Consider the following 21,797-nt stretch of genomic DNA (forward strand, 5'->3'; position numbering starts at 1 on the left):
TATTGGCCCCCCCCTGGCTAAAAATATCTGCCCCCAGCCACCCCAGAAAAGGCACATCTGGAAGATGCGCCTATTCTGGCACTTGGCCACTCTCTTCCCATTCCCGTGTAGCGGTGGGATATGGGGTAATGAAGGGTTAATGCCACCTTGCTATTGTAAGGTGACATTAAGCCTAATTAATAATGGAGAGGCGTCAATTATGACACCTATCCATTATTAATCCAATACTAGTAAAGGGTTAAATAAAACACAAACACATTTTTTAAAATTATTTTAATGAAATAAAAACAATGGTTGTTGCAGTATTTTATTCAACGCCCAATCCAGTCACTGAAGACCCTCGTTCTGTGAGTAAAAAAACATAATAAACCAACAATATACTTACCCTCCGCAGATCTGTAACGTCCAACGATGTAAATCCTTCTGAAGGGGTTAAAACATTTTGCAGCAAGGAGCTGTGCTAATGCAGGCTGCTCCTCGCTGCAAAACCCCAGGGAATGAGGCTAAAAATAGATCAATGATCTATATTTAGCTTCATTTGCGGTGAGGCGCCCTCTGCTGGCTGTTCATAGATCGTGGGAAATTACCTAGAAAGCTCCCTGGCTTTCTAGGTAATTTCCCACGACCTATGAACAGCCAGCAGAGGGCGCCTCACCGCAAATGAAGCTAAATATAGATCATTGATCTATTTTTAGCCTCATTCCCTGGGGTTCTGCAGCGAGGAGCAGCCTGCATTAGCACAGCTCCTTGCTGCAAAATGTTTTAACCCCTTCAGAAGGATTTACATCGTTGGACGTTACAGATCTGCGGAGGGTAAGTATATTGTTGGTTTATTATGTTTTTTTACTCACAGAACGAGGGTCTTCAGTGACTGGATTGGGCGTTGAATAAAATACTGCAACAACCATTGTTTTTATTTCATTAAAATAATTTTAAAAAATGTGTTTGTGTTTTATTTAACCCTTTACTAGTATTGGATTAATAATGGATAGGTGTCATAATTGACGCCTCTCCATTATTAATTAGGCTTAATGTCACCTTACAATAGCAAGGTGGCATTAACCCTTCATTACCCCATATCCCACCGCTACACGGGAATGGGAAGAGAGTGGCCAAGTGCCAGAATAGGCGCATCTTCCAGATGTGCCTTTTCTGGGGTGGCTGGGGGCAGATATTTTTAGCCAGGGGGGGCCAATAACCGTGGACCCTCTCCAGGCTATTAATATCTGCCCTCAGTCACTGGCTTTACTACTCTGGCGGAGAAAATTGCGCGGGAGCCCACGCCAATTTTTTCCGCCATTTAACCCTTTATTTTAAGAGCTAGAACTGCCAAATTTTGCAGATACACACTACTGACATTAGTAGTGTGGAATCTGCAAAAAAAATGGAGAGAAGACATGGTTTACTGTATGTAAACCATGTCTCAAATCATGTCGGGTTTTAGGAAGGAGAAGGAAAAAGCCGGTAATTGAATTACCGGCTCTCAAGCTGTCTAGCGCTGGAATAAATATTAATATATATACATATATGTGTCTCACTGACATATATATATATATATACCTATTCTATGTGTACACATTTATTCTACCTATTCTACTGTAAGCTGTCAGTGTGATTTTACTGTACACCGCACTGAATTACCGGCTTTTCTCTCTAATATATGTGTCTACTGACACATATATATATATATATATATATATATATAGACAGTATATATATATTTTCTTTTCTTTTTGGGACACATGGATCACTTCTATAGCGGTATGTTGGTTTTGCTAGCCTGCGAGAAAACCACGCAGTACGGATGCCATACGGATTACATACGGAGGATGCCATGCGCAAAAAACGCTGACACACCCTGCCTACGGAGGAGCTACGGACCACTTTTTTCGGGACTTTTCAGCGTATTACGGCCGTAATATACGGACCGTATTGTTTTACGCTGTGTGTGACGCCGGCCTAAGAAGTGCATTTACATGAGCCAGTTTGGCCCACAAGGTTTCACCACAATATGCCTTGCTTTTGTGAAGAATTGTGAAACATGTGAAAAATAAGTTTAGTTATGCTGGGGCTACACAGCTATTTTGGCTATATCACAGTGCAATACAAGTGAATGCAGTCGTGTTGCCACCCTGAGGGCAGAAAAGGCAAAATGGAAGACTCAAGAAAAAACATTGGACTTCTTGTGACTTGCTTTTCGCGGTGGCAGAACCTTTGGGGTCGCAATGAGACGGCATTCACTTGTATTTGTGATCATTTTCGTGCTTGCGTTCAGTTTGTTACCTTCTCTTGTGCAGTATCTGCTAGATTACGTAGTCTTGAAGTCATGTTCACTAAAGATTGTTCAAACGCTGCCACTAAATTGGCCTGCAAAAGAGCGACAAAGTAGAAATAGTTAAAAAGCGAAAAATGTACATGTAAATGACTCTTATGGGCATGTTATGTGGGGGCGTTCTACCACATCCAACATCACAATCACATACACCAGTGCTGATGCTGCAATGACATGAGCACCTGCTATAACATATGTACCACTGCAAGCTTACAGTATGGGGAAGTATTAGATGGGTTTACATATAAACAAGGGCCATCCAGCACATACTGGATACAAATAGCCTATATGCTTAGATAGCTTTCAGCCAAACACTCATTCAATGGAGACTTGTCCTCCACGTCTATGAGTTTTGTATAAACCCAGCCCTACCACTGATTGGCAGCTTTCTCCCTATGCACAGCGTACACAGAGAGCTGCCAATCAGTGGTGTGAGCGGGGTTACACAGCATTCTGAGAACTGATAAATCTGTAGAATTTAAAAGTGATTTTATCAAAACTGCAGCAAGCAACCCAGTATGTGCTGCTGGAATCAAGTTCTCTTTCTCTGCATTATTAAGCTCTCAGATTCCCTTTTTAAGTCTTATTCACATCTCAGCCTTTCATTGCTGGCAGAGGAATAGCTCTCTCCTAGCTCCAACCACTGGAGGTGGAAATACAAAAAAATGCTGAGCGGCTGATGTTCCCGTAACTCCCTTAGAAATGAATGAAGAACAACCATGATAGCAAATCCCTGGAAGATAATGTATAAACCGAAACACATGGCTTCATCAGCAAATTGAAATATTTTACGTTTTCTTATTATGCTACAGATATGTGTACGTGGAACATTATTGTTACTGTGAAATTATCAAAACTGTCATTTTGAAGGTGCCTGGTTCTGGAAATGTCAGTGAAGGGCTATAGGCATATTTAGTAAAAGTCCAAGACATACCGTATATACTCGAGTATAAGCCGACCCGAGTATAAGCCGACCCCCCCCCCTATTTTTGCCACTAAAAACTGGGAAAACGTAATGACTCGAGTATAAGCCTAGGGTGGAAAATGGAGCAGCTACCGGTAAATGTCAAAAATAAAAATAGATACCAATAAAAGTAAAATTAATTGAGTTTGCGCGGCCCGAGATCCCGCCCCGCAGTCTCTTATGATTTATTCACACTGCGGGGCTGGGATTTTTGGGCCGCGCGTGCGTGCAGGCGCAGTAAGCAAGACATTAAGTGATGTCAGTGGTCGGGCAGCGCGAACTGCGCATGCCCAAGGCAGAATATGACAGCGCGGGCGCCTGGAGAATTGAATAACGCTGAGGAGGCGGCGCCCGGCTCGCAGAGTGACGGATGTGGTGCGTCTGGATTAGGGGGGAAAGACCTGCCTCCGTGGCGATCTGAAGGTATGAGGGACAAATTTAAAAAGCGATTATTACTGCAGTGCAACGAACAATAACTAAAAGAGCCACCTTGTCAGAATGCAGCATTAGTGCTGCACAAGATGGCTCTTTTAGTTACTAACGCCTGGGGGGTGATAGGTTCCCTTTAAAGAAGCTCTCCTCCCATCAAAATTGTATTCCTCTTAATATATTTCAATCATCATATTACATAGCACTGTGTACTCACAATTGCTCATATTACCCTCCTACCCACCAAATTCATCTCTTTTCCATTAGGTCTACGACATCATGTGATTAATAACAGACTAGCTGGATCCACCTAAGCTGTATGTAGAAACAGGAGGTCTTCCTTCCCTGTATGAGTTATCATTAGAACAATAATTCTATGTCAGTCCCTGGCAGCTGGGTCAGGAATTGAAGAAGGGGATGACTCATGCCGAGAATATCGACCTCCTGTTTCTACACAGAGCTTAGAAGGAGTCAGCTAGTCAGTTTCTAATCACATGATGTCATGGACCTAATGGAAAACAGAAGAAATAGCTGGGTAGAAAGCCAAACTGACCAATTGTCAGTGCACTTTGTGATGACTGCCATATATTAAGAGGATAAAAATGTTGATGGGAGGAGGGCTTCTTTAAGGGCAGATTTGGATTTTTGATATAATAATGCAGTATATCATAACTGAAATCCTGTTATGACTCATGGCACTTACGTTGGCAGACAGCTGAGTGGTCAATACTGCCACTTTTTCTTGTGAGGATTCTAGCTCTCTTCGTAGTTTCCGAATTTGCTTCATTCCACAAAAAAATGTAAAAAAAAATTGAAATAAGTTACGTTGCTAAATATATGTCATTCCTTGCAGAAAGCTGGCATGGGCAAAGAAAAAAAATGCATGACCGCTAGGAATTGAGTAAGTACCTCTGACTGCATCCTTTCCTCAGCCTGATAGAAAAGTGTGGCATGCCAAGGAAAAAACAAAGAGGAGGTTACAGTATTAGCAGATCGATGGCCTAGATTGCATTAAGCACAAGCAGAGACTCTTTCATGCACTGGTAATGTACGCAGTGGAGCATGCAACCAAACCATCACAAGGCAGTTCTTACAGAGGAATATGTTGAAGACGCACTTGATGCCAGAGACAGAACAGAGCCGTGAACTGAAAAATAAATAGGTGAATATATTACTATCTACACACCAAAGAATAAAACAGCTGAGAAAAGGTTGTATTGTGTTTTTAATAAATGACACAATATTGGACAAATAAGCAACTTTTGCCTTAATTATAAATTCAAACAATATTAAAGTCTCAATACAAATATTATGTACAATTATCTATCTGATATGGCCCTTATGGTAACTTTTTATGGTTGTCACTGACTTTTGGATGATCACTGTACTATCAGACATGACTTGATAACGTGCTAGATAGTCAATATAATAGGCAATGAAATACCGTATGTTGTCTGTCACATGAAGGCCGGGTTTATAGAAGAATATTTCACGGGTCGTATATAGACCGCAGAGCCCGAACTGGCCTCAGGTCTCCCTTCCCAGCCTCTTTTTATTTCTATCAGGCTGTAAGAGCAACTGTGGTTAATCCGAGAATTTCAGCCCGTACAAGGACTATGAAATACAAGCGTCCAAACCCAAGAAGAAGCGTCTCACCAGGTGCCTCCATTCTATCTAACTTACTGTTCACTGCCTGTTATCACCAGAAAACCGTCTCTAGAAGACGTGTCACAGAAAGTCGGGCGAGACCTTGTCTCTCTGCTGCTGTTTTCTGGTTATACCACATTCAGGGATACTGCATACAGTTAGAGGCTAAGGAGACGTTGGGCAATGGCAGAGACAATGCTCGTGAAGAAGAACAGCCCACTCAAAATGTGGATGGTAAGTGACAAAGCATGGAAATTGGTACAGTGCCTGGACATTCTAGTATAATATGTGCACTAAAAGCAGCTTTAAATATTTGTAGGGTGAGGGTAGTGAGTGCTATGCCGACGTAACCTGCCAGATGGAGGCCAAAAGAGCTCATTCTTGCCCTTCATCTGGAAAATGGGGTCCTACGGTAATGATAAAGTATATGATGGGGAAGCTACCAACGTATAATTTAAGCTAAGTCACGGCAGACTGGCAAATTCTGACAGCCTGCATTATGGACACTTCCCCTAAATTGAAGGATCAAGCGGGCGGTTACGTGACAGCCATTATGACCTTAGAACATTGAGAGAAGCAGGTGAGAAGCTAGTCAGAAGATAAAAGACAGTATGCAGCGGCTGCAGAAATTTAGTTCAAGCCCGTAAAACCCTTTAAAATGGTGAGATTCGGCAGATTTGAAATACTTACAAATATAGCCTTCATTTATAATGCACGATAAATGTGCTACATCTAACACTGATCTCTTATCCCTATCATAAGGCTGAGCTTCCCTATCAATTCCGTGGGTCCTATTACACAACTTAACCTAAGTGCTCATTGCCTTTATGCTGAAAGTAGACTGGCAGTCACGTACTGACTAGAGTCTCATCTGCTTCTCTCAATGGAAGCAAGATGCAAGAATGTGACTCTAGACAGCACCCGCTGGATCTGGCAAACGCAATGCATACTGTCCCAATGTGACTGCAGAAATGTAGCTGATGCCTGGAAACCAAGGTGTGCTACGCAAGATTCACCAAACTGCAGTCACATAGAGTGACTGCAGAAATCTAGTTCAAGCAATATGCACTGTCATTTTCTTGTGATGTTTTCACCAATAAAAAACAATGCTTCCATAAATTACTACATTTCAGTAGGTATCAGTTAGCCTCCAGGAATCAAAAATTACTTTGACCCGTCATTCAAACCCATAGACGCTGCAGTTACTATTAACCGCTGATATCAAGGAGTTAAATGCCTGGGATCAAACTTATCTTCGATCCCAGCTTACCCAGCTCCTGCACACGTGTGATCACAGCAACACAAGGTATGGCAAACACATATGGTAGTCTGATAGGATGCCGGTCAGTGCCACGCAGACAGACATAGTACACTGAACACAGACTTATGGAAGTTATAGTCCTCCAATAGGGACTTAAAAATAAGTAAAGTCAGCATGTCTTTAACATCCCAAACTATTATACTTTCACATTATTTATCCCACATAACGAATGCTATAAAATATAAATCAATCAAAAGTATGGCAGAATTTCAGTCTTTGCTTAAAAAAAACTGAGTAAAAAGCAATTGAATGTACCTTTTTAAAAATCCCAGAACTTTCTTGACTCAGCCAGTCTTTTCTGTTTGGCAATGCGTTGCTCCATTGCTGAGATATTCATATTTGTTGCTCATGTAACACAGTATGTGAAATCTCTGCTTCCAGTCCATCTGGGAGTTTATTCCCTGGGAACATGAACTCTAACTCTAGGTTCAAAAACGCTGTCAATCATAGCTCGGAAGGTAATCCAACAGTCAGCCAGCCTCAAACGCTGCCCAGTTGTGTTTTGCAGAATTTGGTAAGGAGGGTAAAAGCATCCCCCCCCCCCCCCCCCAGAGAAGACTATAGAAACCCTGAGCTGGTCAGCATGCATAAATTTCACATACTCCACTCCAAAAGCAACAAATGTGAATCTCTCTGCAATGGAATGACGTAGCGCAAAACAGATAAAAGCAGCAGAATCATCAGAGTTTGGGTATTTGTAGAATGTATTTAATTACGTTTTTTAAACAATCGATGAATCTTTGATAAAACCAAAAATGTCCTTAAGGGGATAAAGGGCTCTCTTTGGACAAACCTAACTTGTCAAAAACGTCCTTTGATAGGCTTTTTGGGAAAGTGTCCTACTGATGGTCTCTTAGCAATCAACTGTAATCTGTGGGATGCCCTTTGAAATCAATAGGTAAGCTGTAAAATGTAAGACATGACACTAACCAAGTGCTTTTAACTAGCATTTGACTAACATATATGTTTTGGTTTACCTATCTGGTATATGTGTAATTAATTAAAATGTTAAAACTAGAATTTTGTTTTTTGGCCACCTCTATACTAATGTTGTGAACCTCAAGAAAACAAATATTCTTACATTCTGCTAGATTATTAAAAGGATGATTAAAATGATACAGGTGCAGAAGAAATACAATCAAGTTCATTTTTGTATTTAAAAGGTAAAAAACAAACAAACAAAAACAAGTTGCTCATGTGTTTGTACAGGCAAACTGGATTTGCATGATTTTGGCATTTCGTAAACAAGGGAAATACATTATTTTTTAAAAGGAATGGATGGGTTTAGTGATTCAATAATAGAAAAGGTTCAAAACGTAAGTTTTAATGGGTACCTATGATTAAAAAAATATACATATATCATAGTGGCTGTTTGCTGCCAAATGGTGGAGTCTGGTGTACATAGTAAACTCACAATTGGCTTAATTACAGATTAATTACTACCCCATACAGCAAATTTGTATGGACAGATGGCTTTTGGGTACACGCAAAAGTCCTCCAAGAACTAAGGGTCTCCTGATAAAGTAAATCATTTTTCTGCATGTAGCTTAAAGGAAATCTGACAGATCGTTTTATCCCCTAAATAACCGCCATACCAAATTACACAAAGTGATAATAATGCTAACTTGCCCCTCCCTATATGCTACGTAAATTCTACTAAATAAACCTTACCACACTTACCATCATCAGTGGGGTCTCTAAATGAGCCAGATCTAGTCATTGTCCCTTTAGGTCGATCAGCAAGAGATAAAGAACTCCCTAAATTTGAAGTACTGAAAAGTTCAAAAGAAGAGTCTTGAGCTGGAATACTGCTTGACCGAGCAATGCGAGGAGCAGAAGAGGGACTCACTGTTGGGTAAGGAGATGAAATGAAAATTATACGTATTCTGCCTGCAGGGCCCAATCTGGGCCGATCATTGCATAACATCTGACATGTCATATTGACAAGTGAGAGGTTCAGACTGATGAGACACCTATTGATCATAGAAACACAGGGACAGATGCATTAACGATGGGTACTTTTAAAGCCTCTGTTCACACTTGCATGAATTCATTCATTACATGCTGACCTAAATAGCTTGGCATCCTGTCAACCAGTCTAAAAAATACATGTCTAATAGAAATTTGACAGATTAATAAAAACCACTGAGGTAAAAAAAAAGCATCTCATAACAATTCAGAAGGGTTTCATCCAAAGAATTCATCATATCTCTCATGCATCTTATAAAAAACAAAAGCCAATGTGACCAGAGCCTAACTAGAAATTTAACTTAGAGCAAAGCTGTCATGGAGTCATTAAAGCGATAATATAGCTAGATGACATAATCTGTACAGATGCTTGATATGATTGACAATTACTACTATAGCCACTGTCAATGTTCACCGATGTACCATTGTCAGCAGCTCCACTTCATCGCCGGATTTAACGCAGCAAACAGCTTCCTTCTGATTCATTGTAAGAGCTAAACCAGTCTTTCTCTATGATGGCTCATACAAGAAAAGATATGGGGGACAGTTTAGCCATTACATTTTTAAGCGTTGTCCCGGACTCAACTTTTAGAATAGGTCAAAATAAGTCTGGTGAGCGATCAACATCCAGTATCTCCACCAATCAGCTGAAAACTGCTCTGGCAGCGCCAGGAGCTAAGTGATGCATGGCGTGGAACACAGCAGCCCCGCACATAGCTTAATGACTACCAAGTACCACGTTTCATGCCCCATTCTCCCAAGATCTTGTGAATGGTGGATAAGGTGCAATACTCAGCATCACACTGCACCATTACATCAAGTGAGTGAGAGATAAAGCGCAATACTCGGAATCACACCAAGATAGCGAGACATAATGTGCAGTACTTATCAGTGAATGGGAGATAAAGCACAGTACTCGGCAGCAACTAATATAATGAGGCTGCTGTGCTCCGACCCTCCAGCTGCTGCCGAAGCAGTTTTCAGCTGATCGTTGTGGGTTCCAGATGTGAGAACCAATCTCCTACTAACCCCTTTACCCCCAAGGGTGGTTTGCACGTTATGGACCGGGCCAATTTTTACAATTCTGACCACTGTCCCTTTATGAGGTTATAACTCTGAAACACTTCAACGGATCCCAGTGATTCTGACATTGTTTTCTCGAGATATATTGTACTTCATGATAGTGGTAAAATTTCTTTGATATTACCTGCGTTTATTTGTAAAAAAAAAAAAACGGAAATTTGGCGAAAATTTGGAAAATTTCGCAATTTTCCAACTTTGAATTTTTATGCAATTAAATCACAGAGATATATCAAACAAAACACTTAATAAGTAAGATCTCCCACATGTCTACTTTACATCAGCACAATTTTGGAACCCCAAATTTTTTTTTTAGGGAGTTATAAGGGTTAAAAGTTGACCTGCAATTTCTCATTTTTACAACACCAATATTTTTTAGGGACCACATCACATTTGAAGTCATTTTGAGGGGTCTATATGATAGAAAATAACCAAGTGTGACACTATTCTAAAAACTGCACCCCTCAAGGTGCTCAAAACCATATTCAAGAAGTTTATTAACTCTTCAGGTGTTTTATAGGAATTTTTGGAATGTTTAAAAAAAATTAGCATTTAACTTTTTTCAAACATTTTACTTCAGCTCCAATTTGTTTCATTTTTCCAAGGGCAAGAGAAGAAATTGAACCCCAAATGTTGTTGTGCCATTTGTTCTGAGTACGCCGATACCCCACATGTGGGGGTAAACCACTGTTTGGGCGCATGGCAGAGCTCGGGAGGGAAGGAGCGCCGTTTGACTTTTCAATGCAAAATTGACTGGAATTGAGATGGGACGCCATGTTGCATTTGGAGAGCCCCTGATGTGCCTAAACATTGAAACCCCCCACAAGTGACACCATTTTGGAAAGTATACCCCCTAAGGAACTTATCTAGATGTGTGGTGAACGTTTTAACCCACCAAGTGCTTCACAGAAGTTTATAATGCAGAGCTGTAAAAATAAAAGATCATATTTTTTCGCAAAAATTATCTTTTCGCCCCCAATTTCTTATTTTCCCAAGGGTAAGAGAAAAAATTGGACCCCAATAGTTGTTGTACAATTTGTCCTGAGTACACGGATACCCCATATGTGGGGGTAAACCACTGTTTGGGCGCATGGCAGAGCTCGGAAGGGAAGGAGTGCCGTTTGACTTTTCAATGCAAAATTGACAGGAATTGAGATGGGACGTCATGTTGCGTTTGGAGAGCCACTGATGTGCCTAAACATTAAAACCCCCCACAAGTGACACCATTTTGAAAAGTAGACCCCCTAAGGAACTTATCTAGATGTGTGGTGAGCGCTTTGACCCGCCTAGGGCTTCACAGAAGTTAAAAATAATGCAGAGCCGTAAAAATAAAAAATTAAAAATTTTCCCACAAAAATAATTTTTTAGCCCCCAGTTTTGTATTTTTACAAGGGTAACAGGAGAAATTGGACCTCAAAAGTTGTTGTCCAATTTGTCCTGATTACGCTGATACACCATATGTGTGGGGAACCACCGTTTGGGCGCATGGGAGGGCTCGGAAGGGAAGGAGCGCCATTTGGAATGCAGACTTAGATGGAATGGTCCTCAGGCGTAACATTGCATTTGCAGAGCCCCTAATGTACCTAAACAGTAGAAACCCCCCACAAGTGACCCCATATTGGAAACTAGACCTCCCAAGAAAATTATCTAGATGTGTTGTGAGAACTTTGAACCCCCAAGTGTTTCACTACAGTTTATAACACAGAGCCGTGAAAATAAACAATCTTTTTTTTCCCACAAAAATTATTTTTTAGCCACCAGTTTTGTATTTTCCCAAGGGTAACAGGAGAAATTGGACCCCAAAAGTTGTTGTCCAATTTGTCCTGAGTATGCTGATACCCCATAGGTAAACCCTGGTTTGGGCACACGGGAGAGCTCAGAAGGGAAGGAGCACTGTTTTACTTTTTCAACGCAGAATTGGCTGGAATTGAGATCGGATGCCATGTCGCGTTTGGAGAGCCCCTGATGTCCCTGATGTGCCTAAACAGTGGAAACCCCCCAATTATAACTGAAACCCTAATCCAAACACACCCCTTACCCTAATCCCGACGGTAACCCTAACCACACCTCTAACCCTGACACACCCCTAACCCTAATCCCAACCCTATTCCCAACCGTAAATGTAGCCCCAACCCCAACCCAAACTTTAGCCCCAACCCTAACCCTTAATTTAGCCCCAACCCCAACTGTAGCCTTAACCCTAGCCCCAACCCTAACCCTAGCCCTAACCCTAGCCCTAACCCTAATGGGAAAATGGAAATAAATACATTTTTTAATTTTTCCCTAACTATTTCGGGTACGTGACATTTTTTGATTGCTTTTAATTCCGATTTTTGTGATTTGCTATTCATGAATTTCTTTTGAGGGAGGCGTTTATACCGTTCCGCGTTTGGTAAAATTGATAAAGCAGTTTTATTCTTCGGGTCAGTATGATTACAGCGATACCTCATTTAAATCATTTTTTTATGTTTTGGCACTTTTATACGATAAAAACTATTTTATAGAAAAAATAATTTTTGCATCGCTTTATTCTGAGGACAATAACTTTTTTTTCGCTGGTGATGCTGTGTGGCGGCTAGTTTTTTGCGGGACAAGATGTTTTCAGCGGTACCATGGTTATTTATATCAGTCTTTTTGATCGTGTGTTATTCCACTTTTTGTTTGGCGGTATGAGAATAAAGCTTTGTTTTTTGCCTTGTTTTTTTTTTTTTACGGTGTTCACTGAAGGGGTTAATTAGTGATATAGTTTTATAGGTGGGGTCGTTACGGACGCGGCAATACTAAATATGTGTACTTTTATTGTTTTTTTAATTTAGATAAAGAAATGTATTTATAGGAAGAATATTTTTTTTTTGGGGGGGGGGGAATTTTGTAAAAAAAATTTTTTACACAGGTGAATATTTTTTTTTTTACACTATAACATTGCCCTGGGGGGGGGGGGGCTGATCTGACACTTTGCTGTGCGATCTGACGTGCACTTCTCCTGGCTTCCCGGCGCCTGCTCTGAGCAGGCGCAGTGAAGCCACCTCCATGCAGGACCCGGATGCCGTGGCCATCTTGGATCCGGGCCTGTTGCAGGGAGGAGGAGGTAACGAACCTTCGCAGCAACGGGATCACATCGTATTGCTCCGGGGGTCTCAGGGAAGCCCGCAGGGAGCCCCCTCCCTGCGTGATAATTCCCTATACCGCCGGCACACTGCGATCATGTTTGATCGCAGTGTGACGGGGGTTAATGTGCCGGGGGCGGTCCGTGACCGCTACTGGCACATAGTGCCGGATGTCAGCTGCGATAGTCAGCCATGAGCGCGGCCGATCGCTATGATGTACTATCCCGTCGAGGGTCAGATAGGCCCAGGTCACCTCGACGGGATAGTACATCTAAGGTCAGAAAGGGGTTAAAGACTTAGTCTTCAGTTCTGGATAACTCCTTTAAAGTTGTTCTCTACTGTGTCAAATCCAATGGAGCGGTCAAGACCCAGAAATGACTTGCACAGGCACCATGCCCACACTGAGAATCCACTATCATTTCGTACTGAACTTCATACAAGTTCTCAGCATCTTTTTGTGTCACCTACAGTGGCTTGCGAAAGTATTCAGCTCTAGGCTTTTTAGCCATTTTGTTACATTACAACCAGTGTATAAATATTTTGTTATCTGATTTGTGTGTTATGCATCAGCACTAAATAGTCTAAGTTGGTGAAGTGAAGTGAGAAAAATATAGGCATATCTTAAATTTATGGGATCAGATAACTAAAAATTGTCATGTGCATATGTATTTACCCCTTTTGAGATGAAGCCCCTCAAAATTTCTGGTGCAGGCAATTACCTTCACAAGTCACATGCTTAGTGACAGGAAGTCCACTTGTGTGCAAGTGTCACATATTCTGTCAGTATATACACATCTTTTCTGAAAGGTCACAGAGGCTGCAACACCGTTAAGCAAGAGGCACCACTAACCAAACAACGCCATGAAGGCCAATGAGATCCCCAAACAAGTCAGGGATAAAGTTGTTGAGAAGTACAAGTCAGGGTTGGTTTATAAAAAAAATCCCAATATCTGATGATCCCTGGAGCACTATCAAATCCAGTATCATCAAATGGAAAGAACATGGTACGTGTAATGCTGCCACAGCGCAGTATCATGCGTCCTATTCCAGGGGGGGGCTGAAGAGGATAGGTAGCACTCACGGCGTAAAACTTCAGTGCGGCAGCGCAGGCGCCACTAGGTGGCAAGAGATCGGACAAGCAGGGTCAGGAATGGACGGGAAACGCAGTACCAGGAAAACCTGCAATTCTTGTGGTCAGATGCAAGCCAAAGAAGTCAGAGCCAGTTGGGAGCGGAGATGCCAGAGACATAAGCCAGAGAAACAGGTCAGGGGACAAGCCGGGTCAAATACCAAGGTCACAGCACGGGGAGCACACAGCAAGACGATCGGGGAAGCAGGAATGGGAAGGCATGGGAACAGAGTAAACTGGCAGAGGACAAATCAGGGTGAAACGGAGTCAGTGCTCAAGCCAGGGGGCAAGAAGTATAGCTGACGCTGCCTGTAGGCAGCCGTGGACTGAAATAGCAAAATATACCCCAAAACGAGGCAAAGGTTAACCCTCGCATGACCAGACTGGGGAAAGAATAGCAAGAAACAAACCCCGACCTGGATCGTGACAGTACCACAACAAACCTACCAAGAGAGAACGGCCCACAAAACTCTCAGCCTGAGCAAGGAGGGCGTTAATCAGAGAGAAAGCACAAAGACCAAAGGTAACCATGAATGAGCTTCAGAGTTCCCAAGCAGAGACTAAAGTATCTGTCTATACGACCACAATAAGCCGTACAATAGATGTGGCCTTTATGGAAGAGTGGGTAGAAAAAAAGCCTTTACTTCAACAACAAAAATTGTAAGGCTTGTTTTCAGTTTGCCAAAAGACATGTGGGAGACTCCCCAAATGTATGGAGGAAAGTTATCACCCCAAGAACACCATCCCCACAGTGAAACATGGTGTTGGCAGTATCATGCTATGGGGATGTTTTCGGCATCAGAGACAGGGAAAATGGTCTGAGTCGAAGAAAAGAAGGATGGTGCAAAATACAGGGATATTTTTTAGCAAAACCAGTTTCAGTCTGTCAGTGATTTGAAACTCTTTAGAAATACCATGGTTTAGGAAACGAGGGAAAAAAAAGATACAAGTGCGGTGCTTCCTCTGACTGTAATACATTTTTACCAACAGTAAAAAAAATTATTTTCTGTCGGTAAGAAATTCTCAAGGAATCAATTCTTTAAGCAACTCTTCTCCGTATGTTGTATAATCCAATTAGGTGTGCAGATCACTTTGGAGAACTATGTGTTGATCCTGCTTCGGATCCACATAGGTGACGAATTCAAAGGGAAAATAAACTCCAAGCAAATGTGGCGCTAAGCACCTTAGGATTTTTTGAATGCATCCACTTCCAGTGAAAAATGTTAATAAAAATTAATTTATTTTCTCAAAACAAAAAAAGGAAAAAATAAATAAATTATATTTTTAAAATGTACTGTATTTTAAAAGTATTTTAAAAATATTTTAAAAATATATATATTTTTTTTCCTTTTTTTGTTTTGAGAAAATAAATAAAATTTTTATTAACATTTTTTACTGGAAGTGGATGCATTCAAAAAATCCTAAGGTGCTTAGCCCCACATTTGCTTGGAGTTTATTTTCCCAGTGATTTGAAACTGGGACAGAGGTTCACCTTCCAACAAGCCAATGACCCAAAACATTCTGCTAAAGCAACACTCGAGTGGTTTAAGAAAAAACTTGTAAATGTTTTCTAGTGGCGTAGTCAAAGCCCAGACCTTAATCCAATTGAGGAGCTGTGGTCAGACTTGAAGATTGCTGTTCATCAGAGGAAAGCATCTAACTTGAAGGGACTTAAGCAATTTTGCCTTGAGGAATAGACAAAAATTACAGTGGCAAGACATGGAAAGTTCAGAGACTTATCCAAAGTGACTTGCAGCTGTAATTGCCGCAAAAGGAGGCTCTACAAAGTATTGACTTTAGGGGATGAATAGTTATGCACACTTAAGTTTTCCGTTATTTTGTCCTATTTGTTGTTTCACAATAAAAAGAAAAATAAATGTTCACAGTTGTAGGCATGTTCTTTACATGAACTGATCCAAACCCTCAAAACAAGTGAAATTTTAGGTTGTGTGGTAAAAAAATAAATAAAAAATGACAAGGGGTGAATACTTTCACAAGACACTGTACTCTATGTCTGCCTGAAGAAGGTCTATAATATACTGAAACATATATTTTGCAGCGGAATGCAATTAAAATGACTTCTCGCATTATACTTGAGTGCCAAGTTCTTCATATATAAGACCCAGAACTGGTGCTAACAGTAGTATAATCACTGGCTCTTGCATAATTAAAGTATATTAGTGGCTAGAATCTTATTTAAATTTTAAATATTAGACAGCGTAGGACCGTCCCGATCAGGGTCACCTTGTCGACAGTGGGATGGCTTTTATACTATTTTTGATCAAAAACAGTATTACTAAGAACCCTGTGTTATTTAAATGGACTTTTGCTTTTTACTTATTTAGTTACAGCAAGGTTTTTGCTTATTTTGTTTCTTGTAGGTTTTCTATGCTTTATGGCCAACGTGAGCACGCGTTTATGTGCTGCATGTATACCAACTTAATCCAAGCAACATTTTTGTGTTTTTTTCTTTGTATTTTTTCATTCTGTGCAAGCTGGGGTGTGGCCTCCCTCTCCTGAGCTAGAAATTATATTTAAAGGCTTTCCCAGACTTGTATCCACAGGTCGGGACCCGGTCCTTTTATCTGCCTTTATTCACACACTGATGTCACTCTGACACATGGTAAGGTTTTTAATATTAGACAGTGTAGGACCATCCCGATCAAGGTCACCTTGTCGAAGTTGGGATGGCTTTTGTGCTATTTTCGATCAAAAACAGTATTACTAAGAACCCTGTGCTATTTAAATGCACTTTTGGTTTTTACTTATTTAGTTGCAGCAGGGTTTTTCCTCAATTTGGTTCTTGTAGTCTTTGTATATTCTAAATATGTCTAAAGATACGTTTTTCTAGCTTAGGTTTAGACAAAAAATAATAAATTCAATTGTGGAAAGAAAAAGCACATGTTCTGTATCAAATATATTATTTTTTTTTACACTTTTTCCAAATATATGATAGCAAATTAAAGGTGATTTTCAACCCTGTAACAAAGCAAAACATGATCATAATCATAATCACCTTCCCATCTCCCACAGCTTCTATTCTAATACTAGATGGGGGCCAGAATGCTGGCTTAGGTTAAAATGACTGCCCAAAATGACTGCTATTGGAAATGTCAACATTGCGTCAGTGAAAAATGATCATATCTAGGTTTATTTTTATGTTACAAACTCACCCAAACATGCTAAATGAGGTTTTCCTACATTAGTAAGTGGTAAAGGAGGAGGTAGAGGAGATAAATCATCACTATCTTGAATGCCTCCGATGGTGTGTGAATGACGCCTCTCCTTGGGTTCATCCTGAGAATGTGATTGGTACCTGATAAGTTAAAATCGCAATAAAATAATGTAAGCTCAGGAGTGTAAAGTAGCTTCTTGAACAATAATTCATTAGTACAATAGTGCCAGAGGACAGAATTTAGCTAGGAGAATGGCAGACATACGATACAAAATAAAAATGCGTGATTAAGAATAGTTTTACACCATGTCAGTGCAGACTCCGTCACAAGGGAGAAAGCAAACATTCCCTTGGGACTGGTAAGGAATGTTATAATTCTCCTTTGTGCCAGATCTGAGGGTGGCAAATAGTGGAGGATTTTACCCTTTCCCAGCCAAGAATGTATTGTAATCCTTTCAGGATGGCAACTCAGTAGCCAAATATGCTTAAAATATGTTCTGGTTACTAATGGTCATATCTCAGCCTAGATCATGGCGACAGCTAAGAATTACCTCTCTGGCCCCAACCCAGCCTGAGATATTAAGGTGTGAGGCGCCTCTGGCATTCCCATGAGAGTAGATACTGCAGCTAGGACGCGACTACAGCAGCGATCCTGGTCTCACTGTAAACTGTAAAGTTGAGAATATCAGCTGTTGTAGCTGAAATCCAGGCTGTGATACAGACTGTTAAAGATCACCCCACCCCCACCCATTTCAGCCAGTGCTAAGGGGGGGGGGGGGGGGGCTGGGGACATCAAATTGCATGTGGAGGAGCCGTGGGGGCATCATACTATTAAGGGGTAGCTGGGGGCATCATATTGTAAGTGGAGGAGCTATGGGGGCATTATACTATGGAGGAATGGCTGGGGAATCATAAAGTATGTGGAGGAGCCGTGGGGGCATTATACTATTGAGGGGTGGCTGGGGGACATCATATTGCATGTGGAGGAGCTGAGGGGGTATCATACTATTATGGGGTAGCTGGGGGCATCATATTGTAAGTGGAGGAGCTTTGGGGGCATTATACTATGGAGGGGTTGCTAGGGACATCATATTGTATGTGGAGGAGCTGTGGGGCATCATATTATGAAGGGGTGGCTGGGGGCATCATATTGTATTGTGGAGAAGCTGTGGAGGCATCATACTATGGGGGGGTGGCTGGAGGCATCATATTGCAGGTGGATGAGCTGAGGGGGCTTTATACAATGGAGGGGTGGCTGGAGGCATCATACTAAATGTGGAGGAGCATCGTACCATGGAAGGGTGCCTGAGGCATGATATTGTATGTGGAGGAGCTGTGGGGGCATCATAATGTGCAGGGGTGGCTCGGGACATCATATTGTATGTGAAGAAGCTGTGGGGGCAACATACTATGGAGGGGTGGCTTGGGTCATCATATTGTATATCGAGGAGCTGTGGGGACATCATACTATGGAGGGGTGGCTGGGGGCATCATATTCTATGTCGAGGAGCTGTGGGGGCATTATACTATGGAGTGGTGGCTGAGGGCATCATAGTGTATATCGAGGAGCTGTGGGGACATGATACTATGGAGGGGTGGCTGGGGGCATCATATTGTATGTCGAGGAGCTGTGGGGGCATTATACTATGGAGGGGTGGCTGGGGGCATCATAGAGTATTGATCATGGTGCGTCAATAATTATTATACATACTGAAAGTGGTATTCCCATCTTTCCTCATTTGCAGGCATTGCAAGATCTTAAGTATCAACACACTAACTAGGTATACAAGGTATAGAACCACTGATGAAGTGACAGTACAGCCGGGGTCAGACTAGCGATGAATACGGACGAGTGCTATGCAATAAAACATTGCACAGCATTCGGACCAGTATTCATCTATGGTGCAGCTCCCATCACCGTTTTTTTCTAGGCCATTTTCAACGTGCGAAAGAAATTGTAGCATGCAGTGATTGTCACAAACAATCGGCCGAGTCTCGATTCACTCGCACCCATAGAAGCCTATGGTGCGTGTGAGACAACGCACATCACTCGGATATCATCGAAGCTGATGGAACTCATTTCTCCGCCTCCTCCGCAGCTGTGGTCCGATCCGCTCTGTGCGAGAGGATCGGAGCACATTGGCATGACACTCGGCTCCCACTCACAGCAGAGCAGAAGCTGAGGGTCATTAGTATATCGCATCCGATGCTCTCACATCACATGCCATACGCTAGTCTGATCCCGGCCTAAGTTAGCTAGTTGCTAGTGGTTGTAACCATTGATAACTAACCTACTGCAATGCCTGCACATGAGTAAAGAGACTTAGCAAATCAGAAAAACTATACTACATTTCTAATTGGAGGTATTTTCTAACATTATTATTATTACACCTATTAGGATATGATCTTAGAGATGGCAATACACCTTTAAGGAGTGAAACTCCTATATAAATATAGCAAATGACCAGAAACAAAAAGCTCATAAAAAGTGTAATCTTTATTAAATATGAAGTGGACAAGACTTTACACTTACACTTTTGTGTTTTCCTTCTCTTCTTAAAAAACCTTAATTGTTTTTATTCTCCCTTTAACGTAGCCATATGAGGGCTTGTTTTTTTATATGGTGAGCTGACATTTTTATTAATACCATTTTAAGATGCATTCGCTTATAAATGCATTTTTTGTGGTGTTGCCGTGACCAGAAAAATTGTAATACTGGTGTTATATTTTCTTTATGAGCTTTGCCAATAAGGGTAATTAATTTTGCATTTCATAGATCAGACAAAACAATGCCACAGTTTTTTTTTAATCTTTAATGGGGACAAGTGGAATAATTCAAATTTTTATATTTTTTATATAATTTTTCATTTTTTTTTCTTTACCGTACATTATTTTTAGCCCCTGTAGGGTACTTAAACCTGTGATCATCTATCAGTTACACTATATACAGCAGTACCACAGTATTTCAGTATATAGTAAAAACAATGGTCTCCTATGAATGCCAGCCAAAGGCTAATCCTTACTGGAGTACTGCCATGGAAGCACAACAGCACTCTGTGATCATGTCACAGGGAGTATTGGGCACTTGCAGCGTCGCGCTCTCCTTCCCTCCAATTCATACACTGTAAATACGGGTGTCAGAGATTGACAGCAAAAGGTGGAGTTCAGAGGTAGGCACCGCCAGCCAACATCTGCCAGAGAACTATGCAGGCTCCGCTCCAGAGCCTGCATCAACGATGGGAACCAAAAACTGGATGTAGCTGTATGTCCAATGTTGGAAGAGACCTAAGGGCTGTTGAGACCTAAGGGCTGTAAAAACATACCTTAATCCTTTTTTTGGCAATGTGTTTCGGTCCTGGACAGCACTGTGGAAGTAAAGTTGAACAGTTACACACAGCAAACAATATGGCGTGCAGTTTTGAGTATAAGTGTGCATAGTCGAGGATATGGTCGAGGGGTGGGCATATAAAATTATAAATACAACAGGTGGACTATAGAAGTAGAATACATTCTAAAAATAAGTTATACCTAATACAGTATAAATTGGCAGCCCTGACTGTTTGTAATAAAAATAGGCATAATTATTAAGTTGAGTGAGTCAGATTTCTTAGCAAAAAAAAGACTTCTGTCATATTATGTGTCGTAAACACTTTTGGCACCTCGGGGCCTGGGTAAAGGGGGTGGCTTTCTGGGACAGCGGCATGGCATAGTGCACAACACAATACGCCAAACAAATGTGTAACAGTTTTCGGTCAAATTTCTGGAACAAAGATAGCCAAATAATGGGTTGTGTAAGACCGATGAGTCTACGTTAACACATTATATTAGACAATATTGATAAATGTGGCCCAATACCTTCAAAAACAAGTAGATATGGACATCTGTGTAAAAAATAAAATATCTTTATATCATGTCTAAATGCTCTCCTCTACAATGATATTCAAACACCAAGAAGAAAATTGGATTGTAATTGAGGTGGAATTATGAAAACTAGTTGGACCGTGCAAAATTTTCACACATTGGTTGTCGGGGGCGCAGGCCATTTCAGGAAAATTAAGCAGGTCAAATGTAAATGTATTTAATGAGATGATGAACATAGAGAGGTATGTATCTCACTGACATAGCGTATATACAGTGGGGCAAAAAAGTATTTAGTCAGTCAGCAATAGTGCAAGTTCCACCACTTAAAAAGATGAGAGGTGTCTGTAATTTACATCATAGGTAGACCTCAACTATGGGAGACAAACTGAGAAAAAAAAATCCAGAAAATCACATTGTCTGTTTTTTTAACATTTTATTTGCATATTATGGTGGAAAATAAGTATTTGGTCAGAAACAAAATTTCATCTCAATACTTTGTAATATATCCTTTGTTGGCAATGACAGAGGTCAAACGTTTTCTGTAAGTCTTCACAAGGTTGCCACACACTGTTGTTGGTATGTTGGCCAATTCCTCCATGCAGATCTCCTCTAGAGCAGTGATGTTTTTGGCTTTTCGCTTGGCAACACGGACTTTCAACTCCCTCCAAAGGTTTTCTATAGGGTTGAGATCTGGAGACTGGCTAGGCCACTCCAGGACCTTGAAATGCTTGTTACGAAGCCACTCCTTCGTTGCCCTGGCGGTGTGCTTTGGATCATTGTCATG

At 41.1% G+C, this 21,797-nt stretch overlaps 1 protein-coding gene across 2 annotated transcripts in view; it reads right to left on the minus strand.

Moving 5' to 3' along the window:
• Window positions 1-21,797, minus strand: part of NAV1 (neuron navigator 1) — a 220,006-nt gene that overhangs the window by 121,677 nt on the left and 76,532 nt on the right. For both annotated transcript variants that reach the window (XM_069756486.1, XM_069756487.1), the window contains exons 9-15: window positions 20,476-20,517; window positions 17,151-17,293; window positions 8,374-8,541; window positions 4,820-4,872; window positions 4,635-4,658; window positions 4,429-4,506; window positions 2,284-2,367 (exon numbers count right to left, since the gene is read on the minus strand). In XM_069756486.1, coding sequence (XP_069612587.1) covers window positions 2,284-2,367; window positions 4,429-4,506; window positions 4,635-4,658; window positions 4,820-4,872; window positions 8,374-8,541; window positions 17,151-17,293; window positions 20,476-20,517 — 592 coding nt within the window. The remainder of the gene's footprint in view (window positions 1-2,283; window positions 2,368-4,428; window positions 4,507-4,634; window positions 4,659-4,819; window positions 4,873-8,373; window positions 8,542-17,150; window positions 17,294-20,475; window positions 20,518-21,797) is intronic.

Source organism: Ranitomeya imitator, chromosome 3, assembly GCF_032444005.1.
Source record: "Ranitomeya imitator isolate aRanImi1 chromosome 3, aRanImi1.pri, whole genome shotgun sequence".
Taxonomy (NCBI): Eukaryota; Metazoa; Chordata; class Amphibia; order Anura; family Dendrobatidae; genus Ranitomeya; species Ranitomeya imitator.